Raw genomic sequence first — 19,630 nt, forward strand, 5'->3', positions numbered from 1 at the left:
GGAACGTGAGCTCTTTTTAAGAGCGTCGTTAACGTGTATGGCATCCTGATTACAAGTCGATAGTTGCCTGCGGAAAGAAGAAACAAAAACCGCCCTTCTTTTGACTTTCCGCTTCTAAAGCGCTTTACGCAACTTACAAACGTTGCGTACAACGCATAGGCTACGAATCTTGTTGCACACTAATATTTGTTGACATTAAACGGCAAATACAGGCGCTAAGTTAAGGAAGCCGACAGCGCACGGCAAGAACTTCGGACAGAAGGAGTGGCTGGAGTGCATAGAAAAGAGCGTTTTCGTTAGTTTAGAAGTTAACCGGCCGCTAATTTCTAAACAAATGAAAATGCATTTTCGAAGCTCATTCGAAGCTTACACTGATCAGAAGTGGTTTACATTTAGAGCCATCATTAATTAAAAGACTACAGCAAAGAACTAGGACACAGACATAGAAGGAGACAGGACAGCGCTTTTATGCGCTAGCCTTTTAATTAACGATGACACACCAACCAGCCCAGCTTTCCGTCTTGACTGCATTTAGAGCTTCGGGGCACCGTTTTTATTTTTTACGAAATGAAAAAAGAACAGGGAGCAACAGGGAAGAAATTCGGTTAAGTCAGGCTTGTCTTCCCTGTACATTTACAGTTAGATTTACTGGTCACATTTTGGTTGCTTAAGACTGAGGAATCGCCTTCTGGATATGTCATACTGCAGCAGCAGAAATGTGGCTGGCAACGATCAGGCCTCTCTGTGGCTTTTATGGAAGAGACCCGTTCTCTCAAGAAACAGGCGGGAAAAAATGCACGCATTACCTACATTCCACTTTATTACTGTAAGAGCAGTTGCACAACAGAATGCATTGGCTTTCGGGTGGGGCGCGTGTCGTTGTTCAAGGGTACTTGTACAGCCTGAAATGCTCCACATCGCCTACATGAAACGGCACGGCCTTACCCTATAGTAAGGTCTGGTTAAGCATTACTAATACTATCTGAAATGACAGAGTGAAATACTTCATCTCAACGAGGCATGACAGCATATACCACGAAGCACTAACCAGCACCCTTCTATCGCTTTGAGTGACAGAGAAAGAGGGACTTAAAAAAGGAACTCTGCGTAAATACAAGGGTATATATACGCCACGAATCGCACTGTGATCTGAATTGCCATGGCCCCCATAACTACAGGTTTTTGTTTTGGATTCTTTTGCATGAATGAATATCTGTTTGACGTTACTTTTTCTAACAGTTTAGTGGTAGGCTGCACGCGCGTTCTTTTCTCCAAATGCCAAACTAAAATGCTAAGTATAATTTGCCTAAGGCAGAATTGTTCAAACCGCGACCAGTCGCTCGGGAAAACGATCGTTAAAATTAAAAGAGACGTTAAAGAGGTTTCACTGACATGTTACGGGAGGTCGGCTAATGCTTCAAGCAAAACACCGCTATCTACTTTCTAGGAACTCCTCGGAAATTCTGCAGAAGCCGGCGATCATGAGACCGACACGGCCGCTATCGGCGCGGCATAATTGACCGCTATGGCGCCTACGTGTCTACCAAAACAAGACTGGTGACGTCACAACCTGCGCATACCGACGCAACCGCCAGTAGGCGCCAACCGACGTACAGCTCTTGACCTCGACGTTCTTTCGGATAAAAAGCGCAGGCGTATATAGCTGAGCTGACGCGCAAACTTACGCACACAAGCTGCATCGTAAATTTCGACAAAACCGGCCTGGCATACATCGATCACAAATAAGCCCTTTCCACGTCCGAATGGAAATCAACAAGGAATTCATAAGGAGACATCAATTCGATGTCATGTTTGCTTGGACAGATTGGGTCTCTATGAGAATGCTCGACACAACGTCAGAGGCACGATTCACCGATTAATTGGTTACTAGATTTTAACGCTAAAGACCAACAGTGCTGCCTGAAAGGAAAGCCGCAATTGATGGCTTCGAGTCATTTTTGATTTCCCGGGGCACTTAAATGTGCATAGTGCCTCACTAGGCACTCTTTCTCAGTAAGATCTAAATTCTCAGTAACCTCAGTAGATGCTCTGTGCCAACAGCTTCCCCTGAGCCATTAAAATAATCATCAGCATCGCGGCCACAATCATCAGCATCATCGAAATCTCGGTACAAGTGTGTTTTCGCATTTCGCTTCCAAGGAACTGCGGCCTTCGTAGCCAGTATCGAACAATCTAACGAACTAACGTTTAGCAGCCGAACGCTGTAACCACTGAGCCACCGCGGCAGTACGGAGAGGCAAAATTTGACGCGTCTCTCAACGCACGAAGCACGTAAACCAAACGTCGGCAATGAGAGAGATCTAATGGAGTTCCGTGTTTCAAGCGGCCGTGAGGTTTTCCTAGCTCCCAAGGATGGGCATAGTACGTATACACACATAACACGAGACATGTCGAGACTCGCCTCTCTCTAAAAAGAGCGCCGTCGATCTCGCTATTAGACGAATCGCATACGATTCGTGTTTCTTCTCCGACAGAGGAAGTTCGGTCGACCCTGGATTGAGGGTCCTTGGGCATAGAGTATCGTCCCTTCGGCAGGCAGACAGACAGGCAGACAGACAGACAGACGCGAATTGTCCTCCATGCGAGGTGACGACAGCGAAGACGCCCTTGACTGTTGCGGAGCCGTCGGCTGTACCTCCCCCCCCTCACACTCTTCCCCACTTTCATTATTTCCTCTCTCTTTCCGCTGCCTTCGCAATCCCGGTTGGCGGTGCCTGCGATGCGCGCGAAGAGAGCGAAGAAAAAAAACACAATACACAAACGTGCCGCCGAGGGCCGGTGTGTGACGTCACTGCGACCGCTGGGGCGCACGCGCGAAATTTCGTTTAAGAAAGATAGAACGATGGCAAGAAAAGCGAAAGCCAAGGAAGCGAGGAAGCTTTCGATAATTGGACTCGCGACATTGCAACAGGGAAACAGGTCGGGTCACTTTCCTTCTCCCAATTTTCCTCCTCGCCAGATTAAAGGTCCTCCTTTTTTGTCTGCACGTGTATCCTCGCTCGCCCCGAGTGCGTGAGTGTGCTTTCAATGCAATGTCTTGTCATTTGTGGCACTTTTTCGCGTATCTCTCGAGTCTCACTTTCGTTTTTCCCAAGCTCCAACCGACAGCTATCTTGCTTCGATCCAAGGTCACGGTGGAAGCAAAAGCAGGATTAAGACGTGTTTCCAGAGCGCCTTGGAGCTAGTTTAACGGCGTTGCGCCCGAGACCATCGCGAGAAATAATAATTAAAAAAAAAGTGAAATGCAAAAGAAGACGACAAAGATAGTCGTCTATAGCCGTACGCCCAAGTCGTCTCGCACATAGCGACGCGCGCAGCGTCTAATGGAATAGATTGCTCAGACCCTGGGGACGATTGAGGGCAGAGCCACCGAAGGGCGGAACTCCGCAAGAGGGTGTCTTGGTCGTCGTCTCGCCGTAGAACGCGCACGCTTGCAAAGGTGTATACGCTGACCCTAATGACGGCACTTTTTTTCTTTTTTTTTTACATAAATAGCCCAGCTTCACAAAAAAAAAAAAAATAGCAGCATCCATCCTCAGTCGGCCCCCATGAAACGGCGTACCGTTGTTGGATGCAACTGTGGGCATCATCGCTCTGCAGAGGCGTGGCGTCTAGACTTTGCTAAACCGAAGAGTGGGTACCCGGAAAGTACAAACTTACTGTCTAGACAACCGACACGTGGGGGGGGCAGGAAAACTGATATTCAGCTAGCGGCGAGTTCGCCTTCGTGAATTGTGAGTACGTGCATTCTGAACAGGAAGGAGTAATAAAGGGAGAAGGCTGTCGTCTAGCGTCTTTATATATATATATATATATATATATATATATATATATATATATATATATATATATATATATATATATATATATATATATAGTATTCAGTAGGGGTTCCAATGGGCCAGTTTACTAGTTTAGGTACAGTATTACGACAAACGCGACTGTTCTTTTAACGTTTATTTTGCCAACAGTTTCGGGAATGGTATTCCCTTCGTCAGGGCAGGCTTACAATGCCTGCCCTGCCCTGACGAAGGGAATACCATTCCCGAAACTGTTGGCAAAATAAACGTTAAAAGAACAGTCGCGTTTGTCGTAATACTGTACCTATATATATATATATATATATATATATATATATATATATATATATATATATATATATATATATATATATATATATATATACCGCCGAGGTGGCTCAGTGGTTATGGTGCTCGGCTGCTGACCCGAAAGACGCGGGTTCGATCCCGGCCGCGGCGGTTGAATTTCTTTGGAGGAGAAATTCTAGAGGCCCGTGTACTGTGCGATGTCAGTGCACGTTAAAGAACCCCAGGTGGTCGAAATTTCCTTAGCCCTTCACTATACGGCGTCTCTCATAGCCTCAGTCGCTTTGGGACGTTAAACCCCATAAACCATAACCATATATATATATATATATATATATATATATATATATATATATATATATATATATATATATATATATATATATATATATATATATATATATATCGTTTTTATATAGTGTACGCAACTCTGCTATGGTTTCTTGTAATAAAACAGCGCAAGGACACAGGACGAGAACGGAGAGAAGACACACACTGCGCTGAATTTGTTTTATAACAATATGCTCAACCAACTCGCCCAAACTGCCATTTTTCTACTGCTATGGTTGTACGAGATTTACGTCCGAGACAGCACAAGCATAGAAAGCATAAGTCAAATAAAGGAACGTAGAGCGGCAGCCACTGAAAAAGCCTCAAGTGTCGACCTGAAAGAAAATGAGAAATTCCAAAAGGCCAATGTATGGATGTCGCTCGTGGCAGTGCTTATATTTTATGCTAACTTATGTTTCCGCAGTATCTACAAAACTCCCGAGATAAATACCTGCTTGTTTACAGAGTAGTTTTTTTCCTAAAGCGTATATGCCATCCGGACAGTACGCATGAACTCAAAAGCCGAAAATCTCGCTTCGTTGGAAATCGGTGTCAAAGGCCGACCACCGTGTTTGACAATAACTTCACCTATGCCTGACGTGACTTAGATAGTCAAATCTGTAGTCGCGAAACAAGCGTCACGCGAAATTATCTTTTTCTTTTTTTGCTCAAAGAAAGAAAAGCGGTTGGCTTGGGTGTCAACTGCCTTCATACTGTAATACGAATCCTCCCTTATGCCGTTACCAAATGCGTATTCTTCTGAATTTTGTATAACTGTAATTTTGTATATTTTTTTTGTGGTTGTGATTTTGTAACTTCTGAATTGTAATTCCTGTAATTGTGTTTAAATTTATGTGATTACAATTTTGCAATTTGTAATTTTTATTTAATTTTGTCTTTACGTTTGATTTTTACGCGCTACAAAGAGTTACAGTTGTGTCAAAAACTAGGTTCTGTTCATGCTTCCTTTATTTCTTTAGTATTACTGCTGGGTTTTTCTTTCTTTTTTTTAAGCTTTGCTGTTATGCTGTCCGCATATTTTCCCTGTACAACTTCTATCTATTTTTGGGGAGGCGAGAGCTCGTCAAGCTACATCCCTAGCTTTTTCTCCCTGCCGCCCTCATCCTTTTGATGGAAAATAAAGGCATTATTATTATTATTATTCCAAGGGGTTTTTTTTTCATCTCTTTTATACAATGTATCTTCCTTAGTATTTGTATTTCAGTGTTTGTGAACTAACCCTGATATTTTATTGCCTTTACTTTTCGCTCGCCGATTTTGCCGGGCCTAGTCCTGCAAGCCTCCCTTGGCTTTGACAGGCCCGAGTTTGTATGTATTACCATGTGTTGTGGCAATAAAATTATTATTATTATTATTATTATTATTATTATTATTATTATTATTATTATTATTATTATTATTATTACCCGAGATGTTAAAAACAGCGATTGTGAGACCAATACACAAAGGTGGCAAGAGAGAGAACCTGGAAAATTATAGACCAATATCCGTTTTGCCAGTACTATCCCAAATTATGGAAAAATTTATTCTAGAGTGCATGACTTCTTTTGTGAAAAAATTTTCTATTCTGTCTGACCATCAGTTTGGTTTCATCGAAGGTCGTGGAACGCTTTCACTTCTCGAAGAATTTGCAGATGAATTGTATGCAACTTTTGATCATAATCTGTTTGCATGTGGCTTGTTTCTAGATATCGCCAAGGCATTTGACACTGTAAATCATAAAATTTTGTTGCAAAAATTATACCTGCTTGGATTTAGGGGCCCCTTTCATGACCTATTGAGAAGTTATTTAGAAGATCGCTCACAAGTCGTAGCCCTTGATTACACCACAGCCGTTAGCAGCCGTCAGATGTTGGGGGCTGGGGTTCCTCAAGGATCTATCTTATCACCATTGCTTTTCAATTTATTCATCAATGACTTCGCCTCAGCAGTGACAAATGCCTTGGTCTTTCAGTACGCCGATGATACGGTTTTACTTACGAAGCATATTTCCTACAAAAGTGCTGTTGCTTTACTGCAAGAAAATATCTGTATCGCAATGAACTGGTTTTCCATGAATGGTCTTTTGGTAAACCAACAAAAAACAAAACTGGTTTGTTTTAGAAACCCATTGAAGACAACAGTACTGAGTGAATCGGTTTTTTTGCACTCCCACAATGATAAAGACTGCCATTGTACTCCTGTTGAAAAGGCTGATTGCATAAAATATCTGGGGATTTACTTTGATAGCGACCTCTCATGGCATAGTCACATGGCTTACGTTTGTGGCAGATTGCGTAGAACGGCATGGCTACTGTTCACAGTTAAATCTTTCCTACCTTTATCGGTAAAAAAGACAATCATGCATGCACTTGCATACAGTGTTATTAGATATGGCATCACACTTTTTGCACACTCTTCGCAAAGGTGGCATGATCGGGTAGACGCTCTTCTAAAATATATGTTGAAAAGTACCGCCTGTGAACATTCCTTTCCCCCTCATGTAAACTTGTTTAATTTTCTTGGTCTTCCGTCCTTTGAAACTTTATATAAGCACACTGTTATTCTTCGGCACTTTTGGAATCCTGCTTTCAAGACGAGAGCAGTTTCTGCTAGAGCACTGCGGAATTGTCAACGCTACACGGCCGCCAGATACGCAACCAGATATGGCAAAGCAAGACGATGTGTATATGTCCCTACAATCTTCAATACGCTTCCTGATCAGGTGTTGACGGCTACATCCAAAGCAACCGTAAAGCAATTGCTTAAATCTGTGAAGTTTTAATTCTTAATTGATGCTAATTCCAATGTGATTTTTTTTTCATCTCTTTTATACAATGTATCTTCCTTAGTATTTGTATTTCAGTGTTTGTGAACTAACCCTGATATTTTATTGCCTTTAATTTTCGCTCGCTGATTTTGCCGGGCCTAGTCCTGCAAGCCTCCCTTGGCTTTGACAGGCCCGAGTTTGTACGTATCACCATGTGTTGTGGCAATAAAATTATTATTATTATTATTATTATTATTATTATTATTATTATTATTATTATTATTACGTTGGCGGGTAAAGGCCGTTACCAGCTGGAGGGAAGAAAACATTCTTACACCTTTTCGCACACACATACACAAAAAAGAGCTATATGCATAGCAACTATCACAATGACCAATCAATGATCAGGGACACATCCAACTGCTGTTCGAAAAAAGTGTCCGAGAGCCTTGATGAAAGACCTTAAATGACCTGTCATTATTGTCATTACCAGCCAGGGGTCATAACTTTCCCGTCTTAAGCTGTTCCGCGAAATATTCTATGCGCATTAACTGTCCTCGTACAATATCTTTCTCTCTCAGCCCTCCATTAAGCGTGCTGCTGGTTCACCCTGTATAGCACCAATGAAATATTTGAGGGCTGCATGTTCACCTACCTGACATTATTTACGTTGTTCTATTTAACAGTGCTCCCCGACACACCAGACCTCAATGGACTTGGACGACCAAAATTCTACCAACCTGCCGTTGAAAGCTTGTCGCATGAAGTATCCTGCAGAGCGCGCAAGCCCTTCTATGCGAGGCAGAAGGTGAGGGAGATACTCCATCTCCCTGCAGAGTTAACTAACGACGGAATAAACTAACTGAGTTTGTGGGTTTCAACGATAAAAATTGAGCGCGCGCACAGCGACATGGACACACGTGCCAATTAGACCTACGAAGCGACAGCTGCGGTTAGACTGTGCTTTCCTGTCCCCGCCGCACGCCGTTCGACCCCTCTCGACAATCCTGACGAAGCATTCGGAGCAGCAGTGGCATCAGACGAAGGCAGCAAAGGATTCGCTTACGATCATGGGCATGTTGAGGGTGATGATGACGTCGTCCAGCGTCCCCTTGGTCATGTCCGGCTGGAAGTAGTACCGCTTCACCTGCCGGTAAGAGACGGTGCCGTTCGGGTTCCACGTGATGTTCACCTTCTCTCGCGTTTCCCTGCAAATGCCGAAAGGGATGACGGAAGTCGTCAGCCAAGAGGATGGCGAACGCAAGGAAGTAGTGCGACAACCGCAGTAAGTGCGACAACCGCGGTAATGACGGCTGCCGGATTACCCATAACCACAGACTGCTCCGTAAAGAAGATAAACCTTTTTTTGAGATATCATCACTAGAAAATCACCCTTACGCCCTCAGAAACCAAAACAAAGGAACACCTTTCTCTCTATTAGCACTGATAAATTACGATTACACCCTTAAAGATCAAGTCAAATCAAATAACTTTATTTCAGCATCGACAGTGAAATTGCAACACTCGAGATGCTACACGATGCTAGCAAAAAGCCTGTAATGGACTTACAAAGGCCAGCACCCCGTTTACAAAGCGAAACAACAGGGGACAAAAGGAGCAAATTACAGGCATAGCGACAGCGTCATATAAAACCACGTACATTAAGGTGACACGGCTAAAAACTGGGAGGCACAAGATTCCATATGTTGACCACAACGTCAGCAACGATGCACAAACTCTTATATAGATTAGTTTGACGCGTTAATGGAGGCATTCAGAGCTTCAAACTTCAAGGGAACCAAGATGGGGGTTAGTGTCACCAGAAAATACCCCGGGAATGCTTGAAGGGCGTTATACCGAGTGTGTATTCTTTAGGCTGATCCTAGGGTGTGAGGGTGGCTCGAAATTGCAGCCTTTTTGCCACTGCGGCCATATTACTGTCACTGCATGGTCATTGTCACCGCTCATTGTACGATTGTGGGTTCGAAAGATGGCAAACGAGTGCGAAACTGTTCTGAAGCATTGTTATATATATACTTACAGACCGGAACGAGCCCCACGCACGCATGTAGGCATGCATATTAACACACACAAAAAAGAGCTGTTCGGCATAATTTTTTGCCGGAACTAGGTGTGAACACTGCGAGGGCAAGTTGTGCTGCTGGCTTCATAGCAACTTATAAAGACGTGGGCTGCCAACGCCATCGCTGCAACTTAGAAGTTGTCGCATGTTGCTTTCAAAAACAAGCAGTAAACGACAAGGGAGCCAACGAAGTCATACAGAAAGGGAGAGATGGGACGAGTGCTTCATCGCCACCATCATAGCCATCATTACCACTTCATGTTCCTAGAGATCCATTTAGAGGGCATTACATAACGCGTTTTGCTTTCGGATTTTATTTGCGTTAATGGATCTGAGAGACGACACCCCAGTACCGAAACTACCACACCTAAAGTATACTGTCACCACGGACCAACTATCTCAAACGTAAGTTCTACTTGCCATACCTAATTTCTTAGGAGAAACAACCAGATGACTTAAGCTCAGCGTGTCCAGAGGCTTTTTAACTAAAAGCTGTGATGGTTGACGGACACTTAACAGCGGTTTCTCTTGCCCCCCCCCCCCCCCCCCCCCCAGACACAGACGTTTCTTACTTCACAGTCATTATGTGAAAGATTACATGGCATTCGCATAAAGCCGCGCGTGTACCTAGCCGTACGAACCTCCCTGGATTGCCGAGAGGACATGTGTACTCTCCGCTCCCAGCCACGTGGCTCCTTTAAAGTAACGGACATGTGAAGGCAGACATGGAGGCCTTTGTAGGTACCTAGCATTGCTCACTCAACGTGAAGTCCCGGTCCCAGCTGTCGAGCACCCTATTACAAGGCCTGTCATGCCACGTCGCTCACACGACAAAGAGGTTTCCGTCATACGGTCCAGTACCATACAGCGAACACACCGCCTGGACAATAAATTTGCCCTCTTTTCTTTCCGTGACATATCTAAGGCTGAAACATGCAGTTTGCCGAGCCAAGGGAGTTACGCCATCCACACGCACTACTCTACAACAGTGACAGACGAGGCGCCCGGACTATTCTTCTTTTTTTTTTGCAATGGTTTCGCTCAGTACGGGCGTCTACATGAAATTCAGAGTGAGGTGCTTGTGACTTGGTTTTCTGAACATAAATACGCGCTTTGCTGCCGCGCTTAAAAAGTGTGCTTGCATGCATGTGATGCCAGGATATGTTGCCGCTCACCCATTTCATACATTACCGCCCGCCTATATGAGCTGTACAGTCTAAGCCTAAATAAGCCTATACGGGAGTTAAAGGGGAGTAAGATGTCCTCTAGCGCAATCCCTTCTAGTACCAGCGTATGTTGCCCAAGTCCTGGAGTAGATTTCAATCACTAAATATACCCGTGAATGCTTACTGTTAGCAACGGAGGCTTATTTCCACTGCAAAGCATAATGACTTGACGCACCTAGCAGTGAGAGGATGCTTTTAAACGCGGTACCGGAAGTCTTGTGGTTAGCAAATAGACCAGACTGAAAGCTGCGTTAAAATCTTCCTAACTGCTAGAACTTCGCATCTTTTGAAGAGGGAGTTTGTTTCCGTTGACAGCCATGCATATTCCGTATTTTCAGTGAAGGAAATCCACCCCAGGGCTTGAACAGACAGCCTTCCCCTAAAAAGCAATGCGCTAAAGGACAGCTTGCACCCTTTTAACTCCCATACAAAGGCTAATTCCTGTTTACTATGTAGGGGGCTGGGTCAACAACAGGGTTAGCCGTGCACGGAGCAGTGCCTGGCGAAGTCTTCATCCCTGTAGCCTACGCACCGAGGGCGAAAATTTGCTCAAGAAAGTGCACAAAACGAGCGCAAAATTGGAGATACACTTAATCTCCACCTTAATAAGGGTGTGACGCGACAGCGTAATGGGTCAATTGCAATATACGCAGAAGCTCACTCTAATTTACAAACGATACAATAACCCATTAGAGGGTGCAGAGCACAGCGTTGGGACACTGGATTGTTAGTCAATTCAGGCGCAGACTTTCGAACGCCGAAGGTTCCTTAACCTAGGCGGTTCCGCAATGCCTCAACCCGTTGGCGCCTGTACCAAGGTATACTGATCAAAACAGTGACCAGCTATGGTAGTAGTAGTAGTAGTAGTAGTAGTAGTAGTAGTAGTAGTAGTAGTAGTAGTAGCAGTAGTAGTAGTAGTAGTAGTAGTAGGCGGGAGCAGCACTCACAGAAAGGTGTAGGGTCCGACCTCCTGCAGGCGCGCCTTCTCCGTTCCGGCCAGGATCTCCTCCGGGTTGGTCATGTTGAAGAAGTAGTACTTGACGTAGATGGGAACGGGGGCGCGCTGCCAGTTGGAGTACACTTCGTTACCGGACTCTAGCACCAGGTTCTGCACACAGGAAGAGGTGAGCCGAGTTAAGGGGAGGGGGGCCACTGAGACACAACGCCGCCAGGCGAGTTTTTACAAGAGCATGTATGCTTAAAACGAATAAACATAAACATCGTTATCCCGTTGAATATTGAGAACATTGGGAATTAGATAAGTACTATCGGGGACAAAAGTGGTATACTCCGCGCGGCGGGAGCCGAAGCAACGGAAAACTGCGGCATTTTGGCGAGCTAAAGCACGAAACATTGAAACGAGCCAAGCGACATGCCTGCTGATAATAAACGTCACGCATTGGCTGTCTCGATCCCAGACGCCGCCTGTAGATGGCGTTGCAACGCAGTTTTCGGTTGCTCCGGCTCCCGCCGCGTGGAGCATACCACTTTTGTCCCCGATAGTACATTACAGGTTAGAGATGCCAGCCAAACAGAAAAAATGGCTTGTCGCTCGGGACACAATGTCACGGGAAGAATAGGAGGAGAAACAAGAGGAAAGGCAGGGAGGTTAAAACGAGATGTATGCAACCGTGGGAGTAGTGGGCGTTGTCGAGAGAACAAAATTTGATTGCAATCTTATTCACGTGTATTTCCGGAGAGATACAACTGCACGATAACTTCCTTATGTGGACATGCACAAGTTTCTTTTATTTTTTTTTCTCAGGGTCACGACTAACCGTCTTTTGAACAGGAAAGCAATTTAGTATGAGCAACATTGTTTAGGCTGCTAAACTCGTGTTCCTAAATCGCGAGGTCAGCAGCTCCTTTGCATGTGAAAAACATGACTCAGCGGAAGTTAACGGCCACGTCGAGGCAAAAGCTGCAGAAGCAACTTTAAGACGGATTGTGGCCCGATTACACGCGCGAAGTGCAAAAAAACGCAGGTGTGTTTTTCCTCACTCAGGTGTCGAGACAAGCGCACTTGAAGATGTCAGAAAGTGCAGACGATGAGCAATGGAGGTCTGAGAATGCTTTCATTGCTAGCCACGCAACAGGCTTATGTGACCGTTCTTCAGCAGGCCTCATCTTGTTCCTTTCGTTTCTACGATATCATCTAACCAGGAACTAAACCAGAAAGGAAACGCGGTTTGTGGCGTGAACAGTGAGAGCAGAGGCTATGCATGCATATTAGGCAGACAAAGTCGGAAGAATAAGACAATAAGCGGGAAAGGAAGACAGCGTCAATCGAATGCATCAGTTCCTATGACAGCTCCCACAAGTAGAAGCGGCCTTCGACGTACGGTCATTTCGGAGCATTAAAAGCACGATTGCAATAGTCCGGTCCGACGTTAGTACGTATACGAAAGCAAATTTATCCACTAAACGTACGAGCGCACGAGACGATGTTTCTACGGACCCAACTCATGCCAGTCAGGGTCAGACTGAAGTGCTAACGTGCTTCGTCGAAAAGCTTTCTTCGCGCGATTCGCTGTCAAACACGTGCACGCCACGTCCACACGCGTCGAGCTCCCCTTTGCTACATTTCCTCCAAGATGCGTCATAAAGTACTCCGAAAGCCGCCGCCCTTCACCAGGAAGTAAGCACATTTTAGGCGTCCGCGCAATAACACTCGCGTCGGACAGAGGCAGAGAGAGAGAGAGAAAACAGACGCTAAGTTTAAAAAGAAATGATTACAGACACAAAGAAATAAAGAAAAATATCAAAAGCAGCCAGCACAATTACGCTTCCGCTAAAAGTTTATCTCTACTGATCCGCACAGCCCGTGGCAGACGCCTTTTGTCGCTACGGGGGCCCCCCGCCGGTAGTGGGCGCTCTTCCTAGAGGCGGCCGCCCAAGCGTGACTGAGAGCCTCGTGCTTCAGGAGGACGGAAGCAGCTCAAAACAACGCTTTCGGATCACGTACAAAGTGATCAAGGGGCTCGCAGACGTGCAGAGTTGTTACCGTCTACCGCCGCAAGCACCCCTTGACGTAGACCGAGTCCTTGCCACGCCCTAAAAAGTATACGGCGCGACTAAATTAACGGCGCAGCATGCAGTCTTCTCCGTTAATGCCGACGGCGCGTGCAGCGTGTGGAAGAAACAGACGGCAGACTTACCACAACTCTTCGTTCACTTAAGCCGTATTTGCTCTGGAATTTATTTTTAGTGCTAGTAACGTAACGACTTACGCCCTTTTAGAAGTGAAACCAAAAACAAAGCAGTGCCTCTAGCACAACTCGGCACAAATTAGAGAAGGCGACTTCAGAGATGACATCTAACTGCGTTTGCTGCAGGCCTGTGCTGCTCAGAGAATCATAAAAAAAAAAGCGAAAGCACACCACCGAGCAGTGCTGGTGAAAGTGATTAATGGCTTCGACGCTATGACTCCCGCTGTCTCCTTCTATCTGAAATAAGTCAGCACGCTTCATGTTAGGTCACAGGAGCTAGTTAAGCCTTCTAAAACAAACCAACCCTCGGTTGCCAAGATACTCCATGACAGCCGTAGTTCCCGTAAACGACAAATACAGCGGAGATGGCGAAAAAAATGTGTCACGTAATTATCGACTACGGACCTTTGAAAAAGCTGCTTAAAGAATTCTTCAGTAGATGCGCGGACAGCAAACCATTCTGTGAAGGTGTGTTCAGCCACGTGTGTACCGCACAGAGCAACACGGAAGCGACCCAAGGTCCTGTATTTTCCTGACAGGAGCGTGAATGTGCAGTAGGAGCCAAAACTCACAAAACTGACACGCTTGCTAACCAAACATAGAAGGTGGGAGGGGGGCTCTTCTTTTCTTTTTTAAATTCTGACAGCAGCACAGAGTGGTAGTTAAGAAGCACGAAGGTTGTTCATGAGGAAAACCAACGCTTGACAAATGCAGACAGACACATCAATGTAGGCTGGCTATTTTTCTATTTAAGCATGGTGGCGCCGGAGGCTGTATCTGAAAACACCCGATTATGCTCGACCACCTCGGGATCGTTATTCTACTCTTCTTGCCTTCCAAAGGAGCGACAGCAATAGTCGCATCACCCGCACCCCCCCCCCCCCCCTCCTTCGTCTCCTCTCCTTCTCCACTTGGGAAGAGGTAGGAGAGAGGAGGGGGGTGGAGCACAGCCCTGAACAAATCCACGTGATCACATACAACGCATGTGATCCTTGAACGGCCCAGGCCAGGACAACATTGCGGGAGTTTCCGGTTGCAACAGATGACGCCGTTTGCTCAAGGGAAAGTCCCCTATATAGCCGTCGCTGAAAAACAAATAATTCATGGGGCACTTTGGCTCTCTAAAGTGCTGCAAGGCGAAAGCGTCTCCTGGCGCACTGTGTGTTTTTTCTCATCTTTCATTTTTTTGTTTTCTTTTTAAATGTTCTTCCTTTTTATTTTTTTATTTCTTCTATTTTATTTATGAAACCCATGCATTGACTAGATGCGCCTTTATCATGCCCAAACCTGCTGCCGTGCCTAGATGCATGTGTGTGCCTCCCTGAATTTTGATGTTTTGACGGGGATGCAGTGTTGAGTTAGGGCTATGGCGGGCTCGTATTAAGCAGCCCGGTAACTTGAGACGTGAACCAGTTTGATTGAAGTTTTCCCTTTTTACGGAAGTTCTTCCATGCAATAAAGAAAAAGAAGAGCCTTCGTGGCGGAGTGGTAGCGTCTCCACTTCAAAGGCTTAAAGCCCTGGTTCGATTCCCAGCTTCGACACAAGTTTTTTTTTTTTTTTTTTAAGTAGTGACGCCGAAACGCGGACACATTTGCTAACATTCCTTGGTCACGACAGTATAAGGGATTAAAGGCTTTCACCTTAAAATCGGACACGTGGGAGTTGTTTTTCGGTTAGGCTCCACGAATGAATACTGCCTATAGGCCAGGGGAGCCGACCCCCCTCGACATCACGTTTCAGTGGTCTTTATACTCTACAGCCGCTAGCGCGGCACGAGACCTCTCTCGATTTTGTTTGCTGACGAAATGCGTTCAGGAAATATATGCAAGCACGTACACAGACAGATACGCCGGTACCGCGCCCTTGCATGCAAAGAGCAGCCTAGACGACGATCGACCCTTGTACACTTCGGAAGTCACGCGAGGGTGAACGGCGTTCCGCTGCATGGACATTGCTCAACATCGCACGTTCAAGCAGCTTCGTGGGGAAAAAAAAGAAGAACTGTACCTGCACCGATGGCTGGATAGCTTCGTAAGGCGTTCCGCTTCTGAGCGCAAATCCTCGGCTTCGACTCAGACATGCTTTAACGCAGGCGAGGTGCAAAAAATGTTTCGCTTACAAGCGATGATTCGGTGCGAACTGTGCGCTGTCGGGGTCACATAGTGAAAACAGCAGTTTAAGCTTCACTGCTCACCAAACTATGCCTTCTTGAGGATGACAGAGGGAGGAACACAGGATAAGCGCTGACTCAGAACTGAAGTCGTGCTCCTTGATACCACGTAGCAACGCCTGCGTTATGTTTTCTTGTCTGACTTTCTTCCCGCGCTTCCTTTATATATTCGGCTTGTTTCCGGCGAATAATCCTCAGCTGCGACTCAGCGCTTGGGCTGTGTTCCTCCTCCTTTTCAGTTATTGCCCTCAAGGATGTACAGCCTTTGTCAAAAGTTTGGAGCCCAGGGGGTTTTCTTTTGATCCACACTGTGTCGTTCTTAATGGATCTCTAGCACTCTAAATTTCCTGGACATGAGAAGGTTTCTGGTACTGCCTCCTGCATTAGGTAGGACTTCCACGAATGCTCCTGGAGTCCCAATATAAAGCTTAGAAGTGAACCCCCTGGGCTCTAAACTTTTGACAAAGACTGTATGACCAACTCCCCCGTTTATAAATAATATTAAACTGCGCCCGACCGCCGTTGGTGCAACCGACATCCCGTTGCAGCGCACAGAGCTTTTCCAGTGCCCCGTAGCAACTGTCCGATGCAAACAGGCCAGTAAACCGAAATTTCGGTGAGAATAGAAAAAAAGAAGAAAACCTCCACTTTGGGTGATCGGAGTTTCTCAAGGCCCATGGTGCAGTGCTTGGAGATGAGAACAGAACACTTTCTTTTTAGTTATGAAGCTATTTCAATGAACAGTGGACGACCTGCAATATATCACAACTTCCGCTTTTCAGTTTATGCTTAATACGGCGAAAAATGAGTTAAAAAAACGAAATCTAACGCCAAATCTTTAGCGCACAGCTGTGCGAAAATCATGCTGTCGCCTTGGGAACGGAAAGTATACAAAGACACTGTCCTCCTCCGGGTCGAAGAAACAATGGCAGTAGTACTTGTATTACGCGCCTCTCACTTCTACCTTCTCCTCCAACAGCCCCTCCCTCCCTCCCCCCCCCCCCCCCCCCCCCCCGAAAAAAAAAAGAAAGGATCTCCTGGAAGCCATGACCATAGATGGCCACATAAATCATGTCCACCCACCACCCACTCCACCCCAGGCCGACGTGGTCCCCACCTGCATAGCGTTCTCCCTGGCCACGAGGATAACGCCATAGTATTCTTCTACGACATACTACTCCGACGAAACCAACAACAGAGGAGATAAGCGCCGAAGAAAGTCCCCCATAAAGCTATCGCTGTGAGAGACAAAAACCATGGCGTTGCTCCTCGAAGCGAAATTATACGCAGGGCTTCCCTCGCTGAAAATGCGTCCTCAGAGTTCATCGCACGTAGTGCGTGTCCCCGGATTGCGCAGTTGCAGGCGCGCCGCCGGCATGAACCCAGCTGCACGCGATTAATCGATTCATCCCTGGAAGCGTCGCAAAGAAGTGACCGAACGCCATCGGCCAACTACACTTTCATATTCCCCCAGCAGCCGTTTAGTATACACGCGCGTGAAGTCACGCCGAGTTAAGTACAGGATCCCGCAATGCTTTTAGCATAGGTTTTTACTTTCTTTCCTATAGCTTCGCTTGGCTTCCACAGCCCGCGCCTATCGGAGGCCATACTTGCAGATGAAATACCCGTGGTACGCGTTCTGAGAATTCGGATGGGAGATTACGTATTCGTGCCACGCAGTAACGCTTACTCAAATAGGTGTCCACATACACTCAGAATTCCCGAAGTTTCAGTCTTGGAGTTGCTCTACGGAGAAATCTCCCCTTCTATCCTAATCAACCTTAACGATCTTAGAAAGCAATGCCAACATGCGCGGCCGACTCTTATCTAGTATCCAAGGTAGAGTGGTGACTTGACGACTTAAGGTAGAAATGCCAACGCTGTAACGAATGTGAACGGGAAGAAAAAAAAAATGTTGCTACAATATTCAAGCATATTCTTCCCCGAGTTTCTGGTGAACAACTCGAAGTGTTTAACGCAGGTGTTGTGAGCAAGCCCCAACGACAAAATCATCGCGTTAATGACTAAATCGTCGGGAAACTACATCATCCCGCCACGATTAGTTCTCAGGGCTGAGGAACTTACTACGCTTACGCTCTTCATGGCCTTGCAGCGCAGAGAGCGGCGTATGCGATGCTATCTGGCCCCGGAGATGACCAGCGCTTGCGTCACAAAAAGTAATGTCAAAATATGCGGCCGATTTACCTTGATTTGGTATCGCCAGTATTAGGAAAGGTGCCTGTCTGCACGAATGCAAATGATGCAATGAGACACGCTGCGGGGCGCTAGTCGTTCCGCCATAGTTGAAATTAGAGAAAACAAAAATGCGAAACAGAACGTCCGTGAGCAGAAGACAGGAAAGTTGCGATAATCCTCCGAAGTGCTAAGTGCTTTTTTTTTTATCATGCATGGGCCTTTGTTTATGCAGGCGTGAAAAGCAGTTTTGAACTGGTACCAGACCTTAGACTTGCTGAATTAAGGAATTAAACTGGACTTCTTTTATCCCGGCCGCGGCGGTCGAATTTCTATGGAGACGAAATTCTAGAGGCCCGTGTCCTGTGCGATGTCAGTTCACGTTAGAGAACCCCAGGTGGTCTAAATTTCCGGAGCCCTTCACTACGGCGTCCCTCATAGCCTGAGTCGCTTCGGGACGCTAAACCCCATAAACCAAACCAAACCTTTTCCTTCTCCTTCCCCTCTGTTCATTGTCGTTTGACATTCAGGCCCCTCCCCGTCTTTTTTCCAGTACGCGTTGATTTACAAAGCGTAGTATTTTCTACGAGTTGTAGTCCGGGCATCAAACGGGCACGCAGTTTGGCATGTAGCGCTGTCGCCTTGAATGGCCCGCCATTCAAGGTGGGTTTAAAGTCTGTCCTTTATGATGAATACGAGAAAGGAGTGAGTCCTACAGACCGGACGCACTACGAGTGTACCGGCGTACGAATTCACCACTGTGTTACTGGAATTACGTACATATGCAAGCAATGCCAATGTACACGCAACGCTCAATTCGCATTGAAAAGGGAAATTTACCTAAATCTCATGGAACCAACCAAGCATCCTACAGAAAATCACACATTCACGGCGCCGTTCGCTGACGAAGCTTTGAATCCATCTCGCCCTACACCGAAGTTAACGTCTCAGTTTATAAATTAATCCCTCCCCACAGCGAGGCACGGAAAGCGACGGAGTGCGCATACCTTCGAGGCCCCTGCTTGTGACCTAAGCAGTGACTGTTAGAAGGCATGCTTATTGGTCCTGGAACATAGACTACTACATTGAACGTACTCATACGTACAGGTCCTTCCGCTATGAAAGGGAACTAAATTTAATTTAATTGTTGATTGTGGAGTTTTAATCATTCGAAGCGGCTGAGGATATGAGGGACGCCATTGTGGAGGGCTCCGGATTTATTCGGACCACCTGGTGTTCTTTAACGCGCGCTGGAACCGCACAGCACGCAAGCGTTTTTGTATTTCGCCTCCAGCGAAATGCGGCCGCTATGCCCAGGATCGAGCGGGCGACCTGGGATCGATCCCGACCGCGGCGGAAGAAGTTTGGGCAATCAGCTGTTGGTCGCGCCATAATAATGTGTGGCAATCACACTTTCTTATTTTATGAATACATTACCTCTTGGCTTATAAAATCCAAAAGTGACTTTCGCCATTAGGGAAGCAATAACCAAATAATTCGTCTTTTTTGTGCAAACTAGGT

At 46.0% G+C, this 19,630-nt stretch overlaps 1 protein-coding gene across 2 annotated transcripts in view; it reads right to left on the bottom strand.

Annotated features, from left to right (window-relative positions):
- Positions 1 to 19,630, bottom strand: part of LOC149370809 (protein croquemort-like) — a 95,053-nt gene that overhangs the window by 36,281 nt on the left and 39,142 nt on the right. For both annotated transcript variants that reach the window (XM_089563297.1, XM_089563291.1), the window contains exons 2-3: positions 11,484 to 11,644; positions 8,294 to 8,435 (exon numbers count right to left, since the gene is read on the bottom strand). In XM_089563297.1, coding sequence (XP_089419423.1) covers positions 8,294 to 8,435; positions 11,484 to 11,644 — 303 coding nt within the window. The remainder of the gene's footprint in view (positions 1 to 8,293; positions 8,436 to 11,483; positions 11,645 to 19,630) is intronic.

The sequence above is a fragment of the Amblyomma mixtum genome, chromosome 1 (genome assembly GCF_055824585.1).
Source record: "Amblyomma mixtum isolate Tamu chromosome 1, ASM5582458v1, whole genome shotgun sequence".
Taxonomy (NCBI): domain Eukaryota; kingdom Metazoa; phylum Arthropoda; class Arachnida; order Ixodida; family Ixodidae; genus Amblyomma; species Amblyomma mixtum.